Raw genomic sequence first — 22,779 nt, 5'->3', positions numbered from 1 at the left:
CCTCCAGAGGGTCGCTCCTCGCTCATTTGTGGTGGATGTGGACGGCACACACTACAGACGCAACCGAGTGGATCTGCGTGTTGCGGAGCGCTCAGCCCAAGCACAACAGTCGGACATACTACGGCCGGAGCAAAGCAGTCCTGACCAAGCTCATGTCACTGGAGTGACAGCCTCTGCCGGGACGCAGATTGTCCCAAGTCAAGGGGAGGTAGGTGGCGAGGAACATCCCTGCACGCCACACGCACCGAGGACACCGGTGACGGGCGTGACGACAAGGGGTACTGACACGGCAGGCCATGGTGTCTACTCACGGAGTGGCCGCCTGTCACGGCCACCACAACGACTGGACTTGTAATTTTTTTTTGAGAGTAAAGTTGGGCAATGTTATGTTAGAATGTCATCGAAGTAATGTTATTATGATGACTGGACTTTGAAAAAAAAAAAAAAAAAAAAGGAAACAGTTGGGCAATGTTATGTTAGAATGTCATTTGAAGTTGTGATTGATAAACAAGATGCAAGCATATCATTATTTGCAAACAGCTAAAGGAAAGGAGATGTTACAGGCATATGTTTGTAGCCTGTGTTAGAGGGACACCTAGTGGTGCTTGACCGGATGTGTTGACATGCGCACTGCTGTAACCTCAGTTTAATAAAAGATATACTGAAACAGCGTCTGTACTGTCTTTGTAAACTAAACTCCTTTGGAGTCGACCAGAGAAAGTATTCTAACCTTTTCATTTGTATGCTGGTTCACATCCCTCTGTCAAAGAGACAAGAACAAACTGCAAGGTGTTGTCAACCTTAGCTAAAAAATTATCGGCAGAACACAAAGATCCCTAATGCAGTTTTACAGTGCTCAAGTGCTCAAGAAAGCACATAAGATAATTGATGACTCACGGGCGGCTACGTGGCGTAGTGGGCAAGGCGCTCGCCACGAATGCAGAGACGCTGGGCTCGCCTGTTCGAGCCCAGCGCTCCACATTGCTTTCAGTTTAGCTGGTCGTTCATACTAATACACATTGGCCGTATTAGGGGGTGGGAAACTGATGGGTGGGGATCGGGCGTTGTGGACAGCGACTCCTACAGGTCGGTTGGTGCGCCTGCGCAGTAGAATCAGGAAGTGTCGGGGGCAGCGTGAGCCTCCCACGCGTTACTCCTCGCCACTGAGAGATCGAGCTGCGCAGGTGAAAAGATGCGACTGCTGTTACCTCAAGTACCGGAGGGGACTTGTGCTATGTATGACTTAGTCCACTTTGCAGCCGGCTTGTGGGAGGCAAGAAACAGCGTTCGTGACAGGGGAGGGTTGAATTGGATGATACGAAATTGGGATGGGAGAAAATATAGAAAAATGGGAGAAAAAGTGGATAAAAAAAAAAAGATAATTGATGACTCCACACATGTCCTTCATGTGTGTTTTGACCTGCTGCCCTCAGGAAAGCGCTTTAGACAGCCTGCCTGTAAAACAAACAGAAGAAAGTTTGGGTTTGTTCCAGAGGCCATTCGACTGGTGAATGGCCACAGTACAATGAATGGTCAGTTTACTAACATGCACCCTTTGACCCCTTGATTAAAAATTTTTGGACGAAAGTGCACTTTCTTTGTACTGACCGAATCTATTTATTTATTGGACTTGACAGATCAACAATGTAGGGATCCCGTTCTGGCAGTGTTATGTCTCTTGTGCTTTGAAGTGTCATGTATGTCTTTATTTCTTTATTTCTTTATTTCAGATCCACATTAGTCACTGCCTCAGCAGCGACTATTCTTCCTGGGGTCTGGATACAAACATATAAAAATGTAACAAGAATAAACAATAAAACAACATAAAAACAAAACAAATATCAATAAAACACCAATAAAATATACAAACAATTATAGAACATTAAACCAATCAAAATCAGACATACAAACAAATATGTATGCCACATTTTCTAATATAGAACAATAACAAATATACAAACATATAGAACAAATCAAATATCAATAAAACAACAAATATCAATAAAACAACAAACGGAGACATCTCAGAGAAAACTAAAACATGCTCAAAAACAGCACGACATTCCATACACTAATACTCTAATACTCCTCATAACCACTAGACAAAGACATTCCAAATCAACACATAACCCAACACAAGAACCCATTCATTAGACACAGATTAGACCCAACCAAAATCAATCTCTTTCTGCATTACAGCCCCTCTTAGTCTCCTCTTGAATCCCACCTTACTGGTAATTGAAACCAAATACTGTGGAAGTCTATTCCAGTAGGACATTTTGACATGTCTCTTGTCCCTGTTCTGTCTTGAATGTGTATAAATGCAGCTGTTTGCCGTATCATGCTCTAAATTGCCCCTTGTGGGACTAATACAGTTTTTTTAATTGAATTGAACTCTAATGTCTCTCTCTCTCTCTCTCTCTCTCTCTCTCTCTCTCTCTCTCTCGCTCCCTTCCAGCCGAGGAGGACGGGCTCTGGGAAAGCGGCCTCTCCTACGAGTGTCGCACGCTGCTGTTCAAAGCCGTCCACAACCTGCTGGAGCGCTGCCTCATGAACCGTGGCTTCGTCCGCATCGGCAAGTGGTTCGTCAAGCCCTACGAGAAGGACGAGAAGCCCATCAACAAGAGGTAGGCAGCACACTCCCGTTCCACTAACCCTAACCCTAACCCTACGAGAAGGACGAGAAGCCCATCAACAAGAGGTAGGCAGCACACTCCCGTTCCACTAAACCAGTGGTTCTCAAACTACGGGTCGCAACCCAAAGTGGGGTCGTGGGTAGGTGACAGTGCATTGGCAAGTAATTTTATTTTATTTCTGGCAACATATTTTGGCTAAATATGCCTCGTTTTATAAATGTGTATTGATAACATAGTGCTGTAATTAAATGTTCTAATAAATATGCATGATCAAGTTCAACAACGTGTGCTTTTATTTTGATATTCCTTAATACCACGTTGAAATTACGCTGAAATTATTGCACTAACACTAACTCAGGGATGTGAGTTAAAAAAAAAAATCATGATAAAAAATATTTATATATTTAAAAAAAAAGTTTTTTAAATGTATTATTATTATTTTTATTATTATTATTATAATATTGAGCTTTATGTATGTTTTGATCATTTTTCCACCTGGTTTAAGCGAAACGCAAATGCAACATTTATCAGACCTGCTATTCTTGCATAACAGATTTTCATTGGCTATCGATAATGTTAGCAGTTTTGTTGAGTGGATTGCTTTTGTAAAACTGACCAACCAGGGAAGGTTACTTGCAAGCAGTGCAGCAGTCTGCCACTCAACACTATTCAAGGGACAGCAAGCATTGTCCAGTTAATGTGAAGCTCTGTAGAAACATCAAACTCTCAAGCAGAAGCCAACCTAGACATAACCAAGAAGCTGAGATAGAGAAATGTCACCACCTTCTTTCTCAAAATCGACCTGAGAGCAAAAGAAAAGCAAAAGAGTCCATTAGTCCAACTGCAGCCCTTCGCAGTAGGCAAGACTTCCAGAGGAGGAACAGTTCAATCTATACAAATAAAATGTGTTCATTCATTCAAATTGAGTGTTTATAAAAAGATCATTTAGAAAATTGTCAGTTTTTTTTCTTAAGGAGCAATCACATCCCTGTAACTAAGACCATCTATTGTTGCACGCTCTCACCTCTCCCCCCTCTGGTAGCCTGGTACCCCCCCCACACACACACACAAGATGTATCTACAGACAGAGTTTGAGAGGTACAGGTAAAAAGAAACTGTCTCCTTTCAAAGCCCCTACAACAGTGGTGCCCAACCAGTCGACCTCGATCGACCGGTAGATCGCGCGCTGGTTTCAAGTAGACCGTGAGATTATTTAGGTAGGTGACAGTGCATAAAAAAAATTAAAAATAAAGATCAAGCGAAAATCCGCGAGCCCAACTCAGATCGAGTTTCCACCTGGCCGCTGTGTGTATTTGCCATGTCTCGCCCCTGCATCAACGGAGGCACAGTATTCCAATACACATCTCATACATCAGCACAGGCCACGTCTGGTCTTTTGTGAGTCAGAGGAGCGCAAAGTGCCGCAACGTGCATGCGCGAGCGTCCGTGACAGCCCTGTGCAGGTATATCGACCGTCTGTTCTTTTGTGAGTCAATGTGTACTCAGATATTTGTGATCGACACTGTCTCGTAACTAAAGCACTTCCAGGGGGGGGGGGGGACTTTCCAGGCCAAGCATATAAAGCTGATTTGATTCATTTAACCTGGACACTCGCAACTACGGTTTTAGAGCAGAGAAAACGGTGCTGAAAATGGCACAACCGTCAACGAAAAAGGACTACATGCTTTGTTTATTGTTGCCAATTGGATCGCAAAGACTGGGAAACCCCACACACTTGCAGAGCTTTTGGTTGCCCTGTACCAAATATGTGGTTTCTGTCCTTTGTGGACAAAGTTGCAGAGCAGCTCCATACAATACCGCTGTCAGCTGACACTATTTCAAGAAGAATTTACTGCATGTCGGACGATGTTAAGAAAAACGTAAGCAGAGCCCGTATTTCATGATTTGAAGCCCATCATTATCTGTAGCCTACTAGCCACATAGAAGGGCTCATTGATCAATTTAGGAATTATTTCCCTGAAAGAAAGAGCACGGACAATTTGAACAACTGGATCCAAGATCCGTTCATTGCGCGTGACGCAACAGGCCTCCCTCTGTCTGAGCAGGAGGCGTTGATCGATCTTTCGTGTGACGAGCTACTGAAAGTCAAGTTCACTGGACAGGCCCTCGCAAAGTTCTGGATATCAGTCCGGAACGACTACCCGGTGCTGTGTAATGCTGCGCTGAAAAAGCTTGTCCCGTTTGCGTCAACATACCTCTGTGAAGCGGGATTCTCGGCTCTGACATTAATACAAAATAAATACAGATCTCGCCTCAGAGTAGCAGCGGATCTGCGCCTCTTTCTCAGCACAACGCAGCCACGTATCATGGAACTATGTTCAAATGTACAAGCACACCCTTCCCATTAAGTCTCGTTTTTGTTTATTCTTGAAAAGCGCATGTGAACGCATAAAAAATGGCTAAATATGCCTTGTTCGTTTTATAAATGTGTATACAGAAACAATTCCGTTTGATAATATTAATTCATTTCATTAATAACATTCTTGTCATTCTTGTAATTCCTACACTACACCGTTATGATATATAAAATATCATATTATATTATATACCCATTCAATATGCACATGACAGAAAATATTATATGCCATATAATATTTTCTGTTATGGTTTGTAACCGACCCCAATCGCACAACACAAGACAGGTATGAGAGTAAGCCAAGAACTGGGCATTTATTGAAACACACAGAAAACGGCACTGTCCCTTTAAGGGAGAACACAAATTACTGGAAAACAAGAAATGGGAAAGGGCACAGTGCCTTTAGGAGGCGAGCTGGCTAAGGGGAAGGCTAAGGGAACAGGACCAGGGCAAGGGACAAGGGCAGGAACAGGGAGGACTAGGAGGACAGGACAGGGAAGACTAGGATGACTAGGGTGGGGAAAACAGGGACAGAGGCTCGCGGAGGCGGGCTGGGGAGAGGGAGGACTGGAAGGACTAGACAGGGAGGACTAGGAGGACTAGACAGACTGGACGGAATGGACTAGAGAAAACAGGGTAAGGCCTTGGAACAGGGCGAGGGCTGGAGCTGCTTACAGGGACAGAGAAAACAGACAAAGCCTGGGATACAAGCATTAATGAAAGTTGCTGCACTGCAGCTTCTCCCGGGATGGTTCGTCTGAGGAATCAGACGGTGACGTCAGAGCCGCTCTGCAGACTTCTCTCGGCAGATCTCCGTGGTGGTAAACGGGACCGAGAGGGAGAGAGGGAGCGGGTTAGCTCAGAGTACAGTGGGGAACAGGGCAGGTGACAGGAGAAGTGACTTGTCCCAAAAACAGAGTTATCCAAGTGACAGAATCTTCGGTGTATATACACACTGTGAGTAACGTCCCAAACACAAATCCGCGTGATTGAATCTTCGGTGCAAATAAACACTGTGAGCGAAGTCCCAATAATTATCCAAGTGACAATATCTTCGGTGTGAATACACACAGTGAGCGAAGTCCCAATACAATTCCAAGTGATAATATCTTCGGTGTGTATACACACAGTGGGCGATGTTAAGGCCAAATATTATCCCAATGAACAATCCAAAAAAGCTGACACTGGGTGAGTGACAGTCTGATAAAAAGCAGGATATCTTCAGTGTCATAAACACACGAAAAACGAATAGGGTCAAAGACAGTCTTGAAAAACTCACCCAGGCGCTGTGCGTAAAGAGGGCAGGATCAAACAGGACGAGCGCGTCGCCACGGGGAACGGGTTGTCCAAGCGGAGGTCTGAGTGGTGCGCGACTGCTTGGAGTATGCGCCGGTACGAAGGGCGCATCTGGCGCGGAGGTCTGAGTGGTGCGCGACTGCTTGGAGTACGCGCCGGTACGGAGGGCGCATCTGGCGCGGAGGTCTGAGTGGTGCGCGTCTGCTTGGAGTACGCGCCGGTACGGAGGACGCATCTGGAGTGCGTCTGAATGCGCGTCTGGAGTGAAGAGCGCGTCTGCGCGGAAGAGCGCGCCGGCTCGGAGAGACGCATCCTCCCGTAGAGTATTAGGAAGCGATGCGCGTCTGGAGTGAAGAACGCGTCTGCTGCGCGGAGGTCTGGATGCGCGTCTGCGCGGAAGAGCGCGCCAGCTCGGAGAGACACATCCTCCCGTAGAGTATTAGGAAGCGATGCGCGTCTGGAGTGAAGAGCGCGTCTGCTGCGCGGAGGTCTGGATGCGCGTCTGGGCGTCTGCTGCGCGGAGGTCTGAATGCGCGTCTGGGCGTCTGCTGCGCGGAGGTCTGAAGTGGAACACTGGAATACCTCCCGTGGAAGTTTAGAGAGCGCAGTCCAGTGTCTCCTTCCAGGCAAACGGAGACAGGAGGCGAAGGCTAGAGCGCATCTCACGCCGGAGATGAAAGCAGCATAACAGACAGAGAACCTCCCGAAGGAGTCTTGGTGATAGAGATATGATACGGAATGATACGGGACGACCCGACAGGAACTGAGGGGAGAGCGAGGTACTTAAAGCCCACAGGGGAACTAATTAGAATGCACATCAGGTGCGTGAAGGTAATTGATACTTGAAACTAGAAGTGTGTGTTCGGCACCAGACCAATCAAACACATAATGACAGGTAGTCCAAGGGTGTGGTTGCTGAAGAGCAAACGGACGCGAGGGTGGGGGCTAGTGAGGTGAGGAGAATGCAATTGATTAACAGAAAACTAAAGGAACAGAGCGAGTAGGCCAGCAGCGGACAAAACCTCACATTTTCTGTCATGTGCATATTGAATGGGTATTATTAATCTACTAATACTGTACTAATACTAGCCGAGAGTATGTCAAATTTGGGCTGGTATAGCTCTCGGCTAGGTGGCAAATTAAAAAGTAGATCTTGGTTCAAAAAAGGTTGGGCACCCCTGCCCTACAACATAGACAGAATAGGCGACACCGCATTATGAAATCCTTGTTTTCTGGCTAAATGAAGTCATTACTGGTAAATTGACAGCCATCCTTCTATTAATAATGGGCGGATGTCTGTCAGTATATATATACTGTAGTACAGGGCTATTCAACTGGCGGCCCGCGGGCCAGATCCGGCCCGCGGGATGATTCTGACCGGCCCGCCAAAGATTACATGATAATAATTTTTTTTTTTTTTTTTTATGTCAACGTTAACACGCACAATTGAGCCAAAAGTCACTCAATTAATGACAGATTTCATTGATAAATTGAGGGAAAACTTTGCAAGTCGATTTGATGAATTTGACATGTCCAGAGAATTGATGCATTTTGTGAGCAACCCATTTGCCAATGTAGCTGCTATTTCCACAAAAGGACAAGAGTTCCTTGCATCACTTCACATTGATGAAGGTCTCCTGTAACTTGAAATAATTGACATGCAAGCATCATCTGCTCTGAAGCAGGCACTTGAGAATGAATCCACCACAACATTTTGGATAAAGTGTATTCATGTCAAGACATTCCCCAAAATAAAAACGCTGGCAATATCTGTGCTAACAATGTTTGGCTCAACATACACCTGTGAATCCAGTTTCTCTCACATGAATGCCATTAAAACAAGCAACCATGCCTCCTTGACAAATGAGCATTTGCATCACTGTTTGCGGGTAGCCCTCACTTCCTATGAACCCTCTTTCTCTGCCATTGCCCAGTCAAAGAAGTGCAATCGCTCTCATTAGATGTGTGTATGTAGGCTAGGCCTGTCTGCCCCCCACCCCCCTGATGTTTGAGAGTTAAGAGTCGACAATAAGTGCTAATAAGATGCTGTGATTTGCTGTTGTTGCACAGACATGAAGCACTTTTTCATAAGCTCAGCTGCACTATAAATGTGTTTTTTTGTTCAAGTGTTGATGTTAGAATGTTCAGATGCACATCATGCACTTGTTTGTTTTTTATTTTATTTTTATATTGAAATGTTGAAGAGGAGATGTTGCAGTTGTTGCACAGTCATAAATGAAGCACTTTTTGCAGGAGATGTTGCAGATGTGGCACATAAATGAAGCACTTTTTTTTAAAAGTATACTACTTTTGCAATGTAGTTAAAGGGGAACTATCTTATAAATGGCCTTTTTCAGTGTTTAGCATTGTTTCCTAGCTATGTGGACTTATATTAATATGATCTATGTCTCTAATTCTCATATTGGCGCATTCTTCCAATTCTCCTCTCACAATATTCACCCTCACTGAACTGAGTCATCTGAAAATGTGCTGATTTGTGATGTCAAAGAGACACCGCTGCATGATAATCAGCTGAGTTTCCACACAGTTCCCACAGTGGTTGGAGCCCAGGCTCAAAACAGCTTAAGATCTTGAGGTAGAAAAATGCTGTTTTTGAGTACTTGATTAGAAATACAAAACAATGAATTAAAAAAAAAAAATCAGAGGTGTTCCATAAACCCACAGGAATTGTGTAAAAGTGCCCAAATAGTGAAAGAAATAGTAAAATAGTTCCCCTTTAAATAAAAGTTGTGAAAATGTGGTTGCGTGTTGTGTCAAGTAGGGCTGCAACTAATGACTAATTTGGTAGTCGACTAATCTGCCGATTATTTTTTCGATTAGTCGACTAATCGAAAACCAATGTAAACAAAAAAATGATTTTTTTTTTTTTTTTTTTTTTTTTTAATTACCTATCTTTGTGAAAGTGGCTTCTCAGCTCTGGTCCAGCTGAAGACAGAGCAGAGGAACAGATTGGACATTGAGCATGACCTCAGAGTTGCTTGTCTACCATCACCCCAGACTTTGAGACTCTTGTCAGGACCAAACAACAACATCATAACATGATGATCCCATAGCAAATTAAAATAATGACTCATGAAACATTTGAATTTGGATCTTTAAGCCACTTTAAATGAAAATGTATTTGAAGAACAATACAGCAATCACTCATAACAAGATAAATAAATTAAATAATACAAATTAAAGTGGAAGTGTACTTTAAATAACTTTTGTTTGCTGTGTGTGAGAGGAGTCCGTGTGTGTGTGTATGTGTGTGTGTCTTACTCTGATCGCTGTGTGAGTGAGAGGAGTGTGTGTACTGTGTAATTTGTGTGTGTCTTACTCTGATCGCTGTGTGAGTGAGAGGTGTGTACTGTGTAATTTGTGTATGTGTGTGTGTCTTACTCTGATCGCTGTGTGTGAGTGAGAGGAGTGTGAATGTGTGTGTGTCTTACTCTGATCGCTGTGTGTGAGAGAGAGGAGTGTGAATGTGTGTGTGTCTTACTCTGATCGCTGTGTGTGAGTGAGAGGAGTGTGTATGTGTGTGTGTCTTACTCTGATCGCTGTGTGTGAGTGAGAGGAGTGTGTATGTGTGTGTCTTACTCTGATCGCTGTGTGTGAGTGAGAGGAGTGCGTGTGTAATGTATTGTGTGTCTAGTCTGATCATCATCTCCTGCAGGGGAACAATGTTTTCAATGTCCAAAATTTGCTATGGGATCATCATGTTATGATGTTGTCTGGAACCCTGAGAAGCCACTCTCACAAAGATAGGTAGTGCACAAAAAAAAAAAGAAAAAAAAAATTAAATAAAGTTTTTTTTTAATGACTAATCGACGCAACAATTTCTCGTCGACGATTTTTTATAATCGACGTCGTCGATTATGTCGACTAATCGTTGCAGCCCTAGTGTCAAGTGTACATATATTCATAGCACGGGGTTTTCTACAGATTTGCAATGTTTTCTTCCTGCAGTGGGTTTGTGAGCAGCTGAGCTCCTCCTAGCTATCTGCTGGGCAGGATTTCTTACAGACAGTGTCTGGGTTTATTGATTAGAGACAGTGATGAGAAAACAACCATTGGTGTGACTCCATCTCCCTCCCTACCTCACCCCATCTTCCTCCCTATCTCACCCCATCTCCCCCCTACCTCACCCAGTCTCCCTCCCTACCTCACCCCATCTTCCTCCCTATCTCACCCCATCTCCCCCCTACCTCACCCAGTCTCCCTCCCTACCTCACCCCATCTCCCTCCCTACCTCACCCCATCTCCCTTCCTACCTCACCCCGTCTCCCTCCCTACCTCACCCCGTCTCCCTCCCTACCTCACCCCGTCTCCCTCCCTACCTCACTCTGTCTCCCTCCCTACCTCACCCTGTCTCCCTACCTCACCCCATCTCCCTCCCTACCTCACCCCGTCTCCCTCCCTACCTCACCCCGTCTCCCTCCCTACCTCACCCCGTCTCCCTCCCTACCTCACCCCGTCTCCCTCCCTACCTCACTCCGTCTCCCTCCCTACCTCACCCCGTCTCCCTCCCTACCTCACTCCGTCTCCCTCCCTCCCTCACCCCATCCTTCCACCCTTCATGTCTGCTGTTTGAGAGCTCTGCCTGGACCTCATGTCCCCTTTTGTCATCAAGGATTTCAATGTTGTCGGTGAAGTTTGAAGGCTTTGTAGATTAAATGGGGCCTGTTTAACGTCAGTGTCGGGTGGGTGGGTATCCAACTGGGGACGTTTTGTGTGTGTGCGGCACGCATGTGAGCGTGTGTCTTTCTTGTTACTGTCATTGTTTTTGTCACAGCAAAAAATGTGTTGCTGCCAGAATCCCTGGTAAGTCAGGTGACCGCTGGGTGTGTTTGTGTGGGTGTGTTGGGGGGGTGTTTGTGTGGGTGTGTGGGGGGTGTGTTTGTGTGGGTGTGTGGGGGGTGTGTTTGTGTGGGTGTGTGTGGGGTGTGTTTGTGTGGGGGGGGAGCAGGATGGAGGCAATCGGAGCTCACTGAATTCCAGCCAGTCCACCTCCAGTCTGTAATCTGCTGGCTGTTTGATGTGCTGACTAGTGCAGACCCTTAGTAAACCTGGCTGTGTGGCTATAGTACAATCTGCTCCTTAGCTCTCAGCATGGTAGAACTGGGTGGACAGGAATACAAAAGTGCTGTATAAATGCTCATATTCACACCAGCTGCCGGCCCTCATCTCTCCAGTAGGCTGATAACACAAGGCTCCCAGTCGAGGAAAAAAAGAACAATGGTCTTTCCTCAGCACTGCCCCCCCCCCCCCTCTCTCTCTCTCTCTCTCTCTCTCTCTCTCTCTCTCTCTCTCTCTCTCTCTCTCTCTCTCTCTCTCTCTCCCCCCCACCCCCCCTCCTCGCTGTGTGGATCCGGTAGGTTATAAATAGTGGCAGCATCCACCCAGACTCTGGGTGTTCATGTAGGATGTAGTTGTTTCTCTCTCTCTCTCACCCTCAGTCTGTTCCTCTTTAGTCTCAGTCACGCTGGGATTTCGACAAATAAAAGTGCGGTTAGCTGTGACGGGAAATTAACAAGACTCATTTTGTGTTTTACTGTCTACCCTCCCCCTCACGTTCTCTCAGCTGTAACTGTGAGCCATGCTCTGGTATCAGTAACCACACAGATGTTATACAGACAGACACAGGCTAATGTCATCTTCCATTAAAGTGCGACTGGAGCTCACGCCCCTCGGAGACCTTTGTTTGACTTGCCGTGGCAGCGCAGGTAGTAAACAAGCTCTCCCTGGTGACCGCTCCACTACAAGCTCTAGTGTGGGTTTTCACCATGGTGCTGTTTAGCGTCTGTAGTGTGATAGTAAAGGGTTAACCTTCTGTAGTGTGGTATTGAAATGATTAAGCAGCATAATACATAATGTCTAGATTCGCCTTTGTGCCTTTGGATAGTATTGCAACATGATACATACCGGTAAGTGATACCATAGTACACGTTTTATTGTTTTTACACATTGTATGTGTACAAATAATAACAATATTCATGTTAATAATATCTATTTTTAAAGTATATATAATTGTATTGGCACATACTGTATAAAAAGCATGACATTCTGGGATCCCTCCATTTGACAAATCAACCCAAGATGAGCAAAAATACTTCCCAAAGGTCAGTGAATACCACAACCACTACACCAGAGGAAGCTCAACAAATCATGTTAAACCCAGATTCGGCTCAAACAAGGGACTAAACACGTTTCGCAATTATGCCACAACAATGTGGAACGCCCTACCCAAAGCTGTAAAGGAATGTGAATCCCTGCCCACATTCAAAACCGCTCTTAAAGAGCACCTACGGGAGGCTGCAATTCGAAACTGGCCACCGTAAATGCCCAAAACCCCCACCACCTCCTAATAGACAGTCTCCTCACCACCGCATGTATATATTCCCTCCCCGCCGTATGTATATTTCCCTCCCACCCATCCACCCCCTCCTAATGTACAGTCCCCTCCCCATCATATGTATATACGCTGTCAGGATCTAGGGGTAACAGTACTGTATATTTGAATACCGTTATGTCACAAATGTATCAGTACTAAATACCTATATGTCCCTATGCCATAAATGTCATGTATGTTGTGTATGTCATAAATGTCTATATGAATTGAAAATGGGGGACCCTGATGGAAACAAGACAAACGTCTTTCTCAGGTCTGCATCCCCTTAACAATTGTATGTATTGAGCCGTACTGTATTGTACCCATTCTGCAATCTGTTAAATAAAGTTTTCATTCATTTTTCATTCATTCATTCATTCATTCATTCATTCATTCATTCATTCATTCATTCATTCATTCATTCATTCATTCATTCAGCAGGAGGGCCACTGAACTTGACCTTGAACTTTAGGGCCACTGATTTTGGCCCGCTTTGTCTGCCTATGGCAAAACTAACTTTTTGGACAAAAAAACCCATAGGGACTTATCTTGAAGAAAATAGGTCATGATGTGTGATCAAATCCATCCCCCCTGACTACCAATGCCTAGAACAACATATTTCAAAAGTCTCGGATGATTTCAATACAATTCTGAGATTCAATTTCCGTTCTTTTATTATTTATTTAGTCTCTATGGTCATATCAGTATTTATTTATTCATTCATGTAACATCACTACAGCATACATATTATTTTTTTTTTATAAAGAAAAGTCATTCTTGTACATGAAATATAAAACAAAACATGACAACACACAATATAATAATAATAATAATAATAATAATAATAATAATAATAATAATAATAATAATAATAATAATAATAATAATAATAATAATAATAATAATAATAATAATAATAATAATAATAATAATAATAGACATGGCTTCACAGGACAATAATAATACTAACAATAACAATAATGACAATAGAATAACAAAAATAATAAATACAGATGCAAAAATCTACTTTATTATATTATATTACAAAGGCATTTCCTCCCCCACCCCAGGACCCCCGGACCCCCCAGGACCAACACCCCAACCCCGCTCCGCTGCTAGATAGTGGCTTTAACTTTCTCTGCCACTGAGACCCACAGCTCAGACCCACATGCAGCATACATATTCTTATTGCTGAGTTTGCACAAAGAAATATGTATATATATCATGATTGTGCATTACAGTTTTGAGGTTATAGTATGTATTATTACACCAGGCTAACAAAAAATAGGAAAAGATTTCCTCTACCCCAGAGTTAAAGAATATGGTTAGTTTTTCATCAAGGCATGTGGGTAAACCTGTTATTGACACGTATAGAGTGTCACTCTTTTCTACTATACTCATCCTTGAGTGACTTTCTTATGCCATCTCTTCCAACTTAAGAGGGCCGTTGTGTTCCTGTGCAGTTCATTGGGTTAGAGTAGGGCTGGGCGATACGGCCTCTAAATTATATCGCAATATTTTTTGGCTATATCACGATACACAATATATATCGTGATATTTTGACATTTCCTCTAAAGCACTTACAAATTATTGATTTAACCCTTTGATGCATACAGTCACGCCAATATGATGATTATAATAGTCCCTGCAACATATGTTTGCATTAAACCATGAAGATGCTTTCAAAAATAATTAAATGAAAAGTTTCAAAAAATGTACTAAGAGTAGTCTACTGACACACTAATAAAAAATTATAAAGTTAATAACAAAAATATTTAAAAATCTACTGTAAGACAATTTATATAAAAACTCTTGGGTGCCTAAGACTTTTGCACAGTACTGTGTTTTCTATCCACTTTAGCCAAAAACACACACACTTTATATATACACACTACTGTGAGAAAATAATAATCACACAAAAAGTGATTATAGCAGACTTAATGATTTTAGAATATTTCAGATAATTAAATGTGTATCATCAACTATCCAGTTAGGATTTATAGTGTAACGTTGTTTGGCTACTTTAAATAATTGAACGTAGAGAGAGAGAGAGAGCGAGAGCGCGTGATGTATTAGGTTTGAGTTTGAGGTTTGAGTGTCCTAAGTTGCCGTAGTTGATGATGTCACACCAGGATGTCATTGTGAACACAGAGTTGGAACCTGGAGCAGCTTGATGGATAAAGTCATAATAAAGAAACAAATAGCCAATAAACGTGAAGTTATCTTTGAACCTCTGTTGTCAAGCCTCGTCAGGGTTAGGGGTTCGATTGCTACTGGGGCCACCCCGTACTAAAAAATATATGCACTCACAGAAAAGCACACACACTCACTCACTCACTCACTCACTCACTCACTCACTCACTCACTCACTCACTCACTCACTCACTCACTCACTCACTCACTCACTCACTCACTCAACCTCTTTGATTTGTGATCCCTAACGACTGTGGAATGCCTGTTAGCTGTTAGCGAGCTAATGTTAGCTATGTGTGGTTAACTAAGAACTTGCTAACATAATACTGTAGGCCAGGGGTAGGCAACCCTAGGCACGCGTGCCTCCATAGGCACGCGGGGGCATTTGCATAGGCACAGGGGGCAGCAGTAAAAAAAAAATGTTTTAATTTTTTTTTTGCTTTGAAATATTATAGTGAAATATTTTGCACTGTTGTCGCATTTATCTTGTTGAAATCCTCCCACAGGTTATTTTTACTACCACATATTTAATTGAGACCCTTTATTTGTTTATTATTTCAATTTAGCTGGAAATACATTGCTACATCATTCAGTAACATTTGCAGAGCCTTATAACAAAAACATTATTACGGTCACCATTGTGACCAGTGGGATTAATCAACAAATTGTATTATTTATTTTTCTATTTCATTGAACATTGCACATGTTAAAAGCCATTTTTTTTACTCAAAATGTGAGTATTACCAAGTCAACTTGTGTTCTTAAAACAATAACAATAAACATAGTTTTATTAGGTTGAAATAATGTGGTTGTGAACTTATTTTTCTGTTAACTTATTATGGATTGAAAACTGAAAACCTTAATGCGCAGTAACTGAACTCAATATTTTTAAGTTCTGGTAACTTATTATTATTATTTTTTTACAGTGTAGTCTTGCGATCAATCAAAACTTATTTACACGATATACCTCACATTCACCCTCCATTCACATCCTGGTGTTCTCCTGGTGTTCTCCATTAGGCCTGTAGGTGGAGCTATGACAGCACACGTACAGTACACAAACCGATGGTGTGTGATGTGTCCAAAAATGAATGGGCAAATGTGAGTGAAATGGTCGCACTGTATGCAGCTGTTTGTCTGCATTGCATCCCCCCCCCCCCCCAACTCAGATTTAGGGTTGATACAACCATCATAATAATATTGTTAATAATAACAATAACAATAATTATGTAATAATGTAAACATTATCATTAAAAATACCTGATTATGAGAAGAAAAAAAATTACGATGCATGGAATATTGTTGAGGCACACTAGTTACAACTATATTTCAAACAGGCACTCCATGTCAAAAAGGTTGCTGACCCCTGCTGTAGGCTAAAGCTTTCTGATTGATCTTTTAATGCTTACCATGACTTGCTGTACACATGGGCACAGGCTGTTGAGTGTCAGGGTCCCACAGTTTTCCAATTCTCGCTGCTGATGCCTCGCATCTTATTGCCTACAGCCACTTTTCTCTTCTTATTACATTTACATTTAGTCATTTAGCTGACGCTTTTATTCAAAGCAACATACAAGTTCTGTATGACAAGTCATCAGGAAGGGCACAACTCTATCAGCTGAGTAACAATGTTCATCAAAGTGTTGAGTGCTACAATGTAGGTTAGAATATTAGGACAAGTGCATGACAGTAAGGTTAATTAGGGTTAGATAAAAAAAAATTCATTTCAGATAATGGTTGAAGAAGTGCGTCTTTAATCGGCGGCGAAAGAGTGGACGGGTTTCGGCTGTCCTAACTGTGGTGGGCAGTTCGTTCCACCATTGTGGGGCAAGGACTGAGAATAGGCGGCTTCTCCTTGATGACCCTCTCGGAGCTCGGATAGGAGTGGGTCTGAGACGGCCAGAAGATGCAGAGTGTAGGGGTCTTGAGGGTGTGTAGTTAGAGACCATTGACCGGAGGTAGGCGGGAACAGTTCCCTTTGAAGCGGATTCGTGCAGCTCAGTTCTTTGGTTCGGAAGCTTATGAAAACGAATTTCTGGGTTTTTTACCCTGTTGGCAGTGCATCTCACTAGGAATGTCCCGATCGAATTTTTTTGCTCCCGATCCGATCCCGATCATGTGATTTTGAGTATCTACCGATACCGATCTTTCCCGATCCGATCTTTCACATTAGTAACCGATTTGACACATTTTTGTCAGAAACTGGCGAAGCGAGACAAGCCCCTCTGTTGTCTCAATATTGAGAAATATTCAAAGTTTCAATCTGTTTGCAGTTGCACATTAGTATACAGTCACACAGTGTTCGACTTACATAATGATTTGCTCCATTTTGGTCTGAAACGCAGACGATAATCCTCCTCACAAAGCAAATATTTTATTATTTTATTTCCCGATCCTGATCTTCTGAAAATCACACGATCAGGTGATCGGATTTGGACATGATTTTTTACCAAAAAAGTCAAAAAAAAAATTACAAGGTGCTTAAAAAGTCCTTGCAATTCAAATAAACCATTCACATTTAAAGTTTTGTTCATCTATGATAAAATTGTTCTGAGTCAAGAAATACTTTTATTTGGAAAAAAAAACAGCATTTAAAAGTTAATTGTATCGTTTCAAATGCCCTTTTAAAATGAAAAATAGTGCTTGGGTAAATTCATTTTGCAATGTGGGAACCCTGCACACAGTATATTTGAGCTATTTTCCTGTAGTCGTTTGCTAGCTGAGTGAAATGACAATGAGACACTGTCGCACAATACAAAGTGGATGGAGAGTGATGGGATGTTTTTCCTTCCTGTGTGGGCGGGGACCTATTTGCGCTCTGTCTCCACCCCCCCCAACCCCCTTGGGGTCGTCTTGACCTAGCAGTACGCCAAAGACCATAATTATTACTATGTGTGCTGTGTAGCCCAACTTAAATAGTAATATGAAATGACAGATTACATTGAGTGGTACTCTCCTTAAAATTCCTCAGTCTCTTGACGGTCACTAAATCACCAGACAGCTCTAGCAGTGAGTACACCCATCTGCGGTTGCTATGCTCCCCCTCCCACCCCAATACCACCACCACCACCACACTCCTCCTGTTGCATTTCTGTGTGTGTGTGCGTGTGCGCGCACGTGTTTGTGTGTGTGGTCATGTCAGAGAGGCCTCCAATTGGTGGAGCGTGTTGCCTCTTGACTGTGTCGGTAACCCAAACCCCAGACCTCAGCGTGTTTGAAATGCTTACATCACCTCTCTCTATTTCTCCTTTTCTCCTTTCCTCTCTCACTCTCGCTCTCTCGCTTTCTCTTTCTCTCTCTCTTTCTCTTTTTCTCTCTCTTTATCTTTTTCTCTCACTTTCTCTTGCTCTATTTCTCTTCCTCTTTTTCTCGTTTTTCTCTCTCTCTCTCTCTCTCTCTCTCTCTCTCTCTCCTCTCTCTCTCTCTCTCTCTCTCTCTCTCTCCCCCCCTGTCTGTCTGTGTCTCGTTCCCCACCTCTACCCTTTTCTACGTGTTGTGTGGCTTCATTAAATAGAATCCTTTAACTGGATGCATACAGTGTGTCCAGAGAGCAGGGCTTTCTCTGGCTCTCTGTAAACACTGCTAGGTAGACGAGCCCTGGGGAGCCGAGAGGGAGGGAGGGAGGGAGGGAGGGAGGGAGGGAGGGAGGGAGAGGGAGGGAGGGAGGGAGGGGAGGGAGGGAGGAGAGAGAGAGAGAGAGAGAGAGAGAGAGAGAGGGAGGGAGGGAGGGAGGGAGGGAGGGAGGGGAGGGAGGGAGGGGAGGGAGAGGGAGGGAGGGAGGGAGGGAGGGAGAGAGGGAGAGGGAGAGAGAGAGAGAGAGAGAGAGAGAGAGAGAGAGAGAGAGAGAGGGAGGGAGGGAGGGAGGGGAGGGAAGGAGGGAGGGATAGAGAGAGAGAGGGAGAGGGAGAACAAGAGAGAGGAGGGAGATAGAGAGAAAGGGAGGGAGAGAGAGGGGAGGGAGAGGGAGGGAGAGAGAGGGAGTGAGAGAGGGAGCCAGAGGGAGGGAGAGAGAGAGGGGAGGGAGAGAGAGGGGAGCGAGAGGGAGGGAGAACAAGAGGGAGAAGATAACACCAGGGATGAGGAGAGAGCTCCTCCTGGTTGTCATGGCAGCAGGGAGATGCACCCCCGGGATTGTGTGTTTCTAAGGTGAAGGGAGGATGCTCGGTCCCCTATTGGTCGGCTCGTCGCAGGCTTTTTATTTTTGTCTCGCTGGTTGTTGACCTGAGGCCTAATTAGGCTAGATTTTCAAAGCTCTACTAGATGTAGATTATCTATTTTCTTTCATCTTTAGTACCCTTTCTTGCTCTCACATAGTATTCAGTCATCAATGTTTTATAGATCCAGACTTTGTCGAGACTTTTGTTTGCCAGGCATACCTTTTTGTGTGATAATTTCTTCATGAACACCATTCATTCAATGTACAGTATGAGGTAACGAACACATATTGGAATAAGTGTAAAATAAATAAATCTTCCATCCCCTCCTCACCCCACCCCTTTGCGGTCTCAATAATAATTAAAAAAAAATTGCTTTCGCACCTTACTGGGGAGCCGGGGTCCTGGGACACAGAGTTCATTACATTAGACAGGGTTCGCACAAGGTCCTTGAAGTGCTTGATTTTTGAGAGAGAAAAAAGTCAAGGCCTGGAATTCCTTGAAAACAGCTAAAAAAAATTAACAAGGTGCTTAACAAGTCCTTTGGAATTCAAATAAACCATTACAAGCAGTGAACGTTTTGTTTATCCATGATAAACATTTTCTGAATCAAGACATTTAATTATTTTATTTAAAGTGTAACTAATTGTCTGAAATTGGTTTTAAGCCATACATATTGGATCAGATTTATTTTATACAAAAAACAGCATTTAAAAGTTAATTGGATCCTTTTAAATGCCCTTTTAAAATGAAAAATAGTGCTTGAAAAAGTACTTGAAAGCCCTTGAATTACATTTTGCAATGTCTGTGGGAACCCTGTGTACTGTTGCATCAAAGTGGCTTGCGCATGGCGACAATAAAGCTCTTATCCTATCTTTTATCTTCAGTCTACACTGTCAGGCGTTAAGCATCACAGCAAAGCCAGCAGTGTGCAGCACATCAGCATATTGACACGGTAATGAAGGAATGGATGCAGTGCAGGGAGTTACGCAATAAAGGCGGTATGTCTGTCTGCACCTGAGCATGTGACACGCGTGCCTGCATCAGTATGCACTTTTACTGCATCTGGGCACGTGGGAGTATGCTATGCTTTTAATGCGGTTTAGCTCCCTCTCTCTCTCCCTCTGTCTCTTTCTGTCTCTTTCTGTCTCTCCCTCTCATTTTCTTTGTCTGTATTTCCTTCTCTCTTTCTGTCTCCCTCTTTCTCTGTCTCTCCCTATCTTTTTCTTTCTCTTTGTCTCTCTTGTTCTTTCTCAGACTGTCACTCTGTTGTCAGTCTCTGTGTTCCTTCCCTCTTCGTCTTTCTTTCTCTCTGTGGTGATGGTCATACAGGGAGGTGACTGATTTAGTCCTCATGTGCTGTTTCTGTTCTGTGCTGGGCTATGCTGTGCTGTTCTGTTCTGTTCTGTGCTGTTCTTTTTTTAATAACTTTCTTTATTCAAAATTATGCAGACAGTTATACAAATTATACATCTTCCTTTTTTTATTATTATTTTTAATTTCCCATTCCTGTCCCCTAACCCCACCCCATCCCACCCACGGAGAGCGATAACAAACATACATATATAAACATATAATCGTCACAACCAGGCAGGGATGTCAAGGATTCTATGTGCTTTAAAAGGGGTTTCCAGGTCTGTTCTGTGCTGTGCTGTTTGGTTCTGTTCTGTTCTGTTCTGTTCTGTTCTGTTTTTCTGTTCTGTTCTGTGCTGTTCTGTTCTGTGCTGGGCTGTTATGTGCTGGGCTGTGCTGTGCTGTTCTGTGCTGGGCTGTGCTGTGCTGTGCTGTGCTGTTCTGTTCTGTGCTGCACTGTGCTGTGCTGTGCTGTTCTGTTCCGTGCTGTGCTGTGCTGTGCTGTTCTGTTCTGTTCTGTGCTGAAGCAGAGAGCAGCACTCTGTTAAGTAGGACAGCGCAGGATAAAGGGCCACTGCCTCCAGTCTGGGTCTGAAACGCTAAATTTATCCCCTCGCTCCCAGCAAACAAACACACACACACACACACACACACACACACACACACACACACACCACACACACACACACACACACACACACACACACACACACACACACACACACACACACACACACCACACACACACACACACACACACACACACACACACACACACACACACACACACACACACACACACATGCAAACATGCAACAATTTACATTACAAGTTATGCTATGCTTGAAGACAGAGGTTTAATACAAACAAATTAGTGTAATAATCAGTTTAGTACAGACAGTGTGTGCAAGCTAACAAGAATGAAATGATTTAATATCTAATGGGTCTGTGTGTATATACATAGATGCATGAACACATAATCACAGACCTCCTGTAAAATACACTCCATGATTCTAAATCAAATCAAATCAAATGTATTTGTAAGGCCCGACAACACACATTAATGTCCCCATGGGCCGGACACGTCTTCTTTAAACAAGTCAAGAAGAAACGTCACAATAAATCAAGAACAAAACAAAAATTTACTGTGCAGACATACCCCACGCGAAGGTAAGGAAAAACTCACTAAAAACCTAGCAATAGGAAAAAAGCACCACAGGCTGAGGCAATGTGGAGGGGAGAAACCTTAGAAGGGCCGTTCAAGGGGAGATTTCCCCTTCTTATATGTCGGTGATAGTAGTGTTGCTATAAAACAGGCGAAACAGTTCGTAAGCATGTACAGATATACGTGTAATGAAACACAAATAAGTACATGCAATAGCAACTGGGGTACATAAGAACATTTTGAAAGATTGAAAATACACAGAAGCAGTCTGTCTAGCAACATGTATGAGCAGCACGTGACTTAGTTCTCTGCTGGATATAGCATGTTGCTTGGAGAGATCTTGACCTGTAACACTGGATAAATACAGCTTTTAAAATACCAGTGTTTTTTGTCATTGTTGTTGTCATTTGGACACCACTCCGTTGATGGATTTTGACCAAGTCGGACCCTGTAATCTGCGGGGAGAGTAACGGGACTTAGATATGCACATGCACAGACACAATGTATACCATGAACAATCATCCGTTGGGGCTGAGGTAGCGCCGTAATGACATTTGGATGAAAACTCCCACACCACTACTAATGGGATGATTCCACTAAGGCTGAGACCACTTATTGATTTATCGATAATTATCGATAACTGCGTGAAATCGATAATAATTTATTTTGCATGAGTAAAAAAAAAGAAATGTACTTAAAAAGAAAAAATATATATTAACGTTAGTTTGTGTGTGTCGTGGGCCAACTACAGAATTGCAAAAACGACAGTGAGTGCACGTGACACACAGCACACACACACACACACACACACACACACACACACACACACACACACACACACACAAACTAACGTTAAATAATATATATTTTTCTTTTTTAAGAAAAAAGTATTTTAAACTTTTTTTTTTATTCTTTTTTTACACATGCAAAATAATAATAAAACAATCTTATCTTCGGGATAATTTTGTCCCGATTTATCGATTTATTCCAAATGGCATATTGTCTCAGCCTTAGATTCCACCAGTTCTCCACTTTTGGCAGCACGGTGAACCCATGAGCTCAGGAGGACGATTAAGCTACAGATGTCCAGAAGTCATCATCGACAGCCTTTTTAACACATTGAGTGCCACGCCCCCTTCCGGGAATTGAGCCTTTGTCTGCCATCACTCTGTTCAATGGAGAGGAGGCCGTGTTTGCGGGTGCTTAAACTATAT

General features: G+C 43.2%; 1 protein-coding gene across 2 annotated transcripts in view; it reads left to right on the top strand.

Annotated features, from left to right (window-relative positions):
- The window catches only part of med13a (mediator complex subunit 13a), a 211,346-nt gene that overhangs the window by 67,032 nt on the left and 121,535 nt on the right, over nucleotides 1–22,779 (top strand). For both annotated transcript variants that reach the window (XR_014619986.1, XM_084319688.1), the window contains exon 3: nucleotides 2,459–2,627. Coding sequence is in view for 1 of the 2 variants with exons in the window: in XM_084319688.1 (XP_084175814.1) it covers nucleotides 2,459–2,627 (169 nt within the window). In the remaining variant the exon portion in view is untranslated. The remainder of the gene's footprint in view (nucleotides 1–2,458; nucleotides 2,628–22,779) is intronic.

The sequence above is a fragment of the Notolepis coatsorum genome (assembly GCF_963971535.1).
Source record: "Notolepis coatsorum genome assembly, chromosome: 8".
Classification (NCBI taxonomy): domain Eukaryota; kingdom Metazoa; phylum Chordata; class Actinopteri; order Aulopiformes; family Paralepididae; genus Notolepis; species Notolepis coatsorum.
The sequence above is the reverse complement of the archived record's forward strand: the minus strand, read 5'-3'. Positions and strand labels throughout refer to the sequence as shown.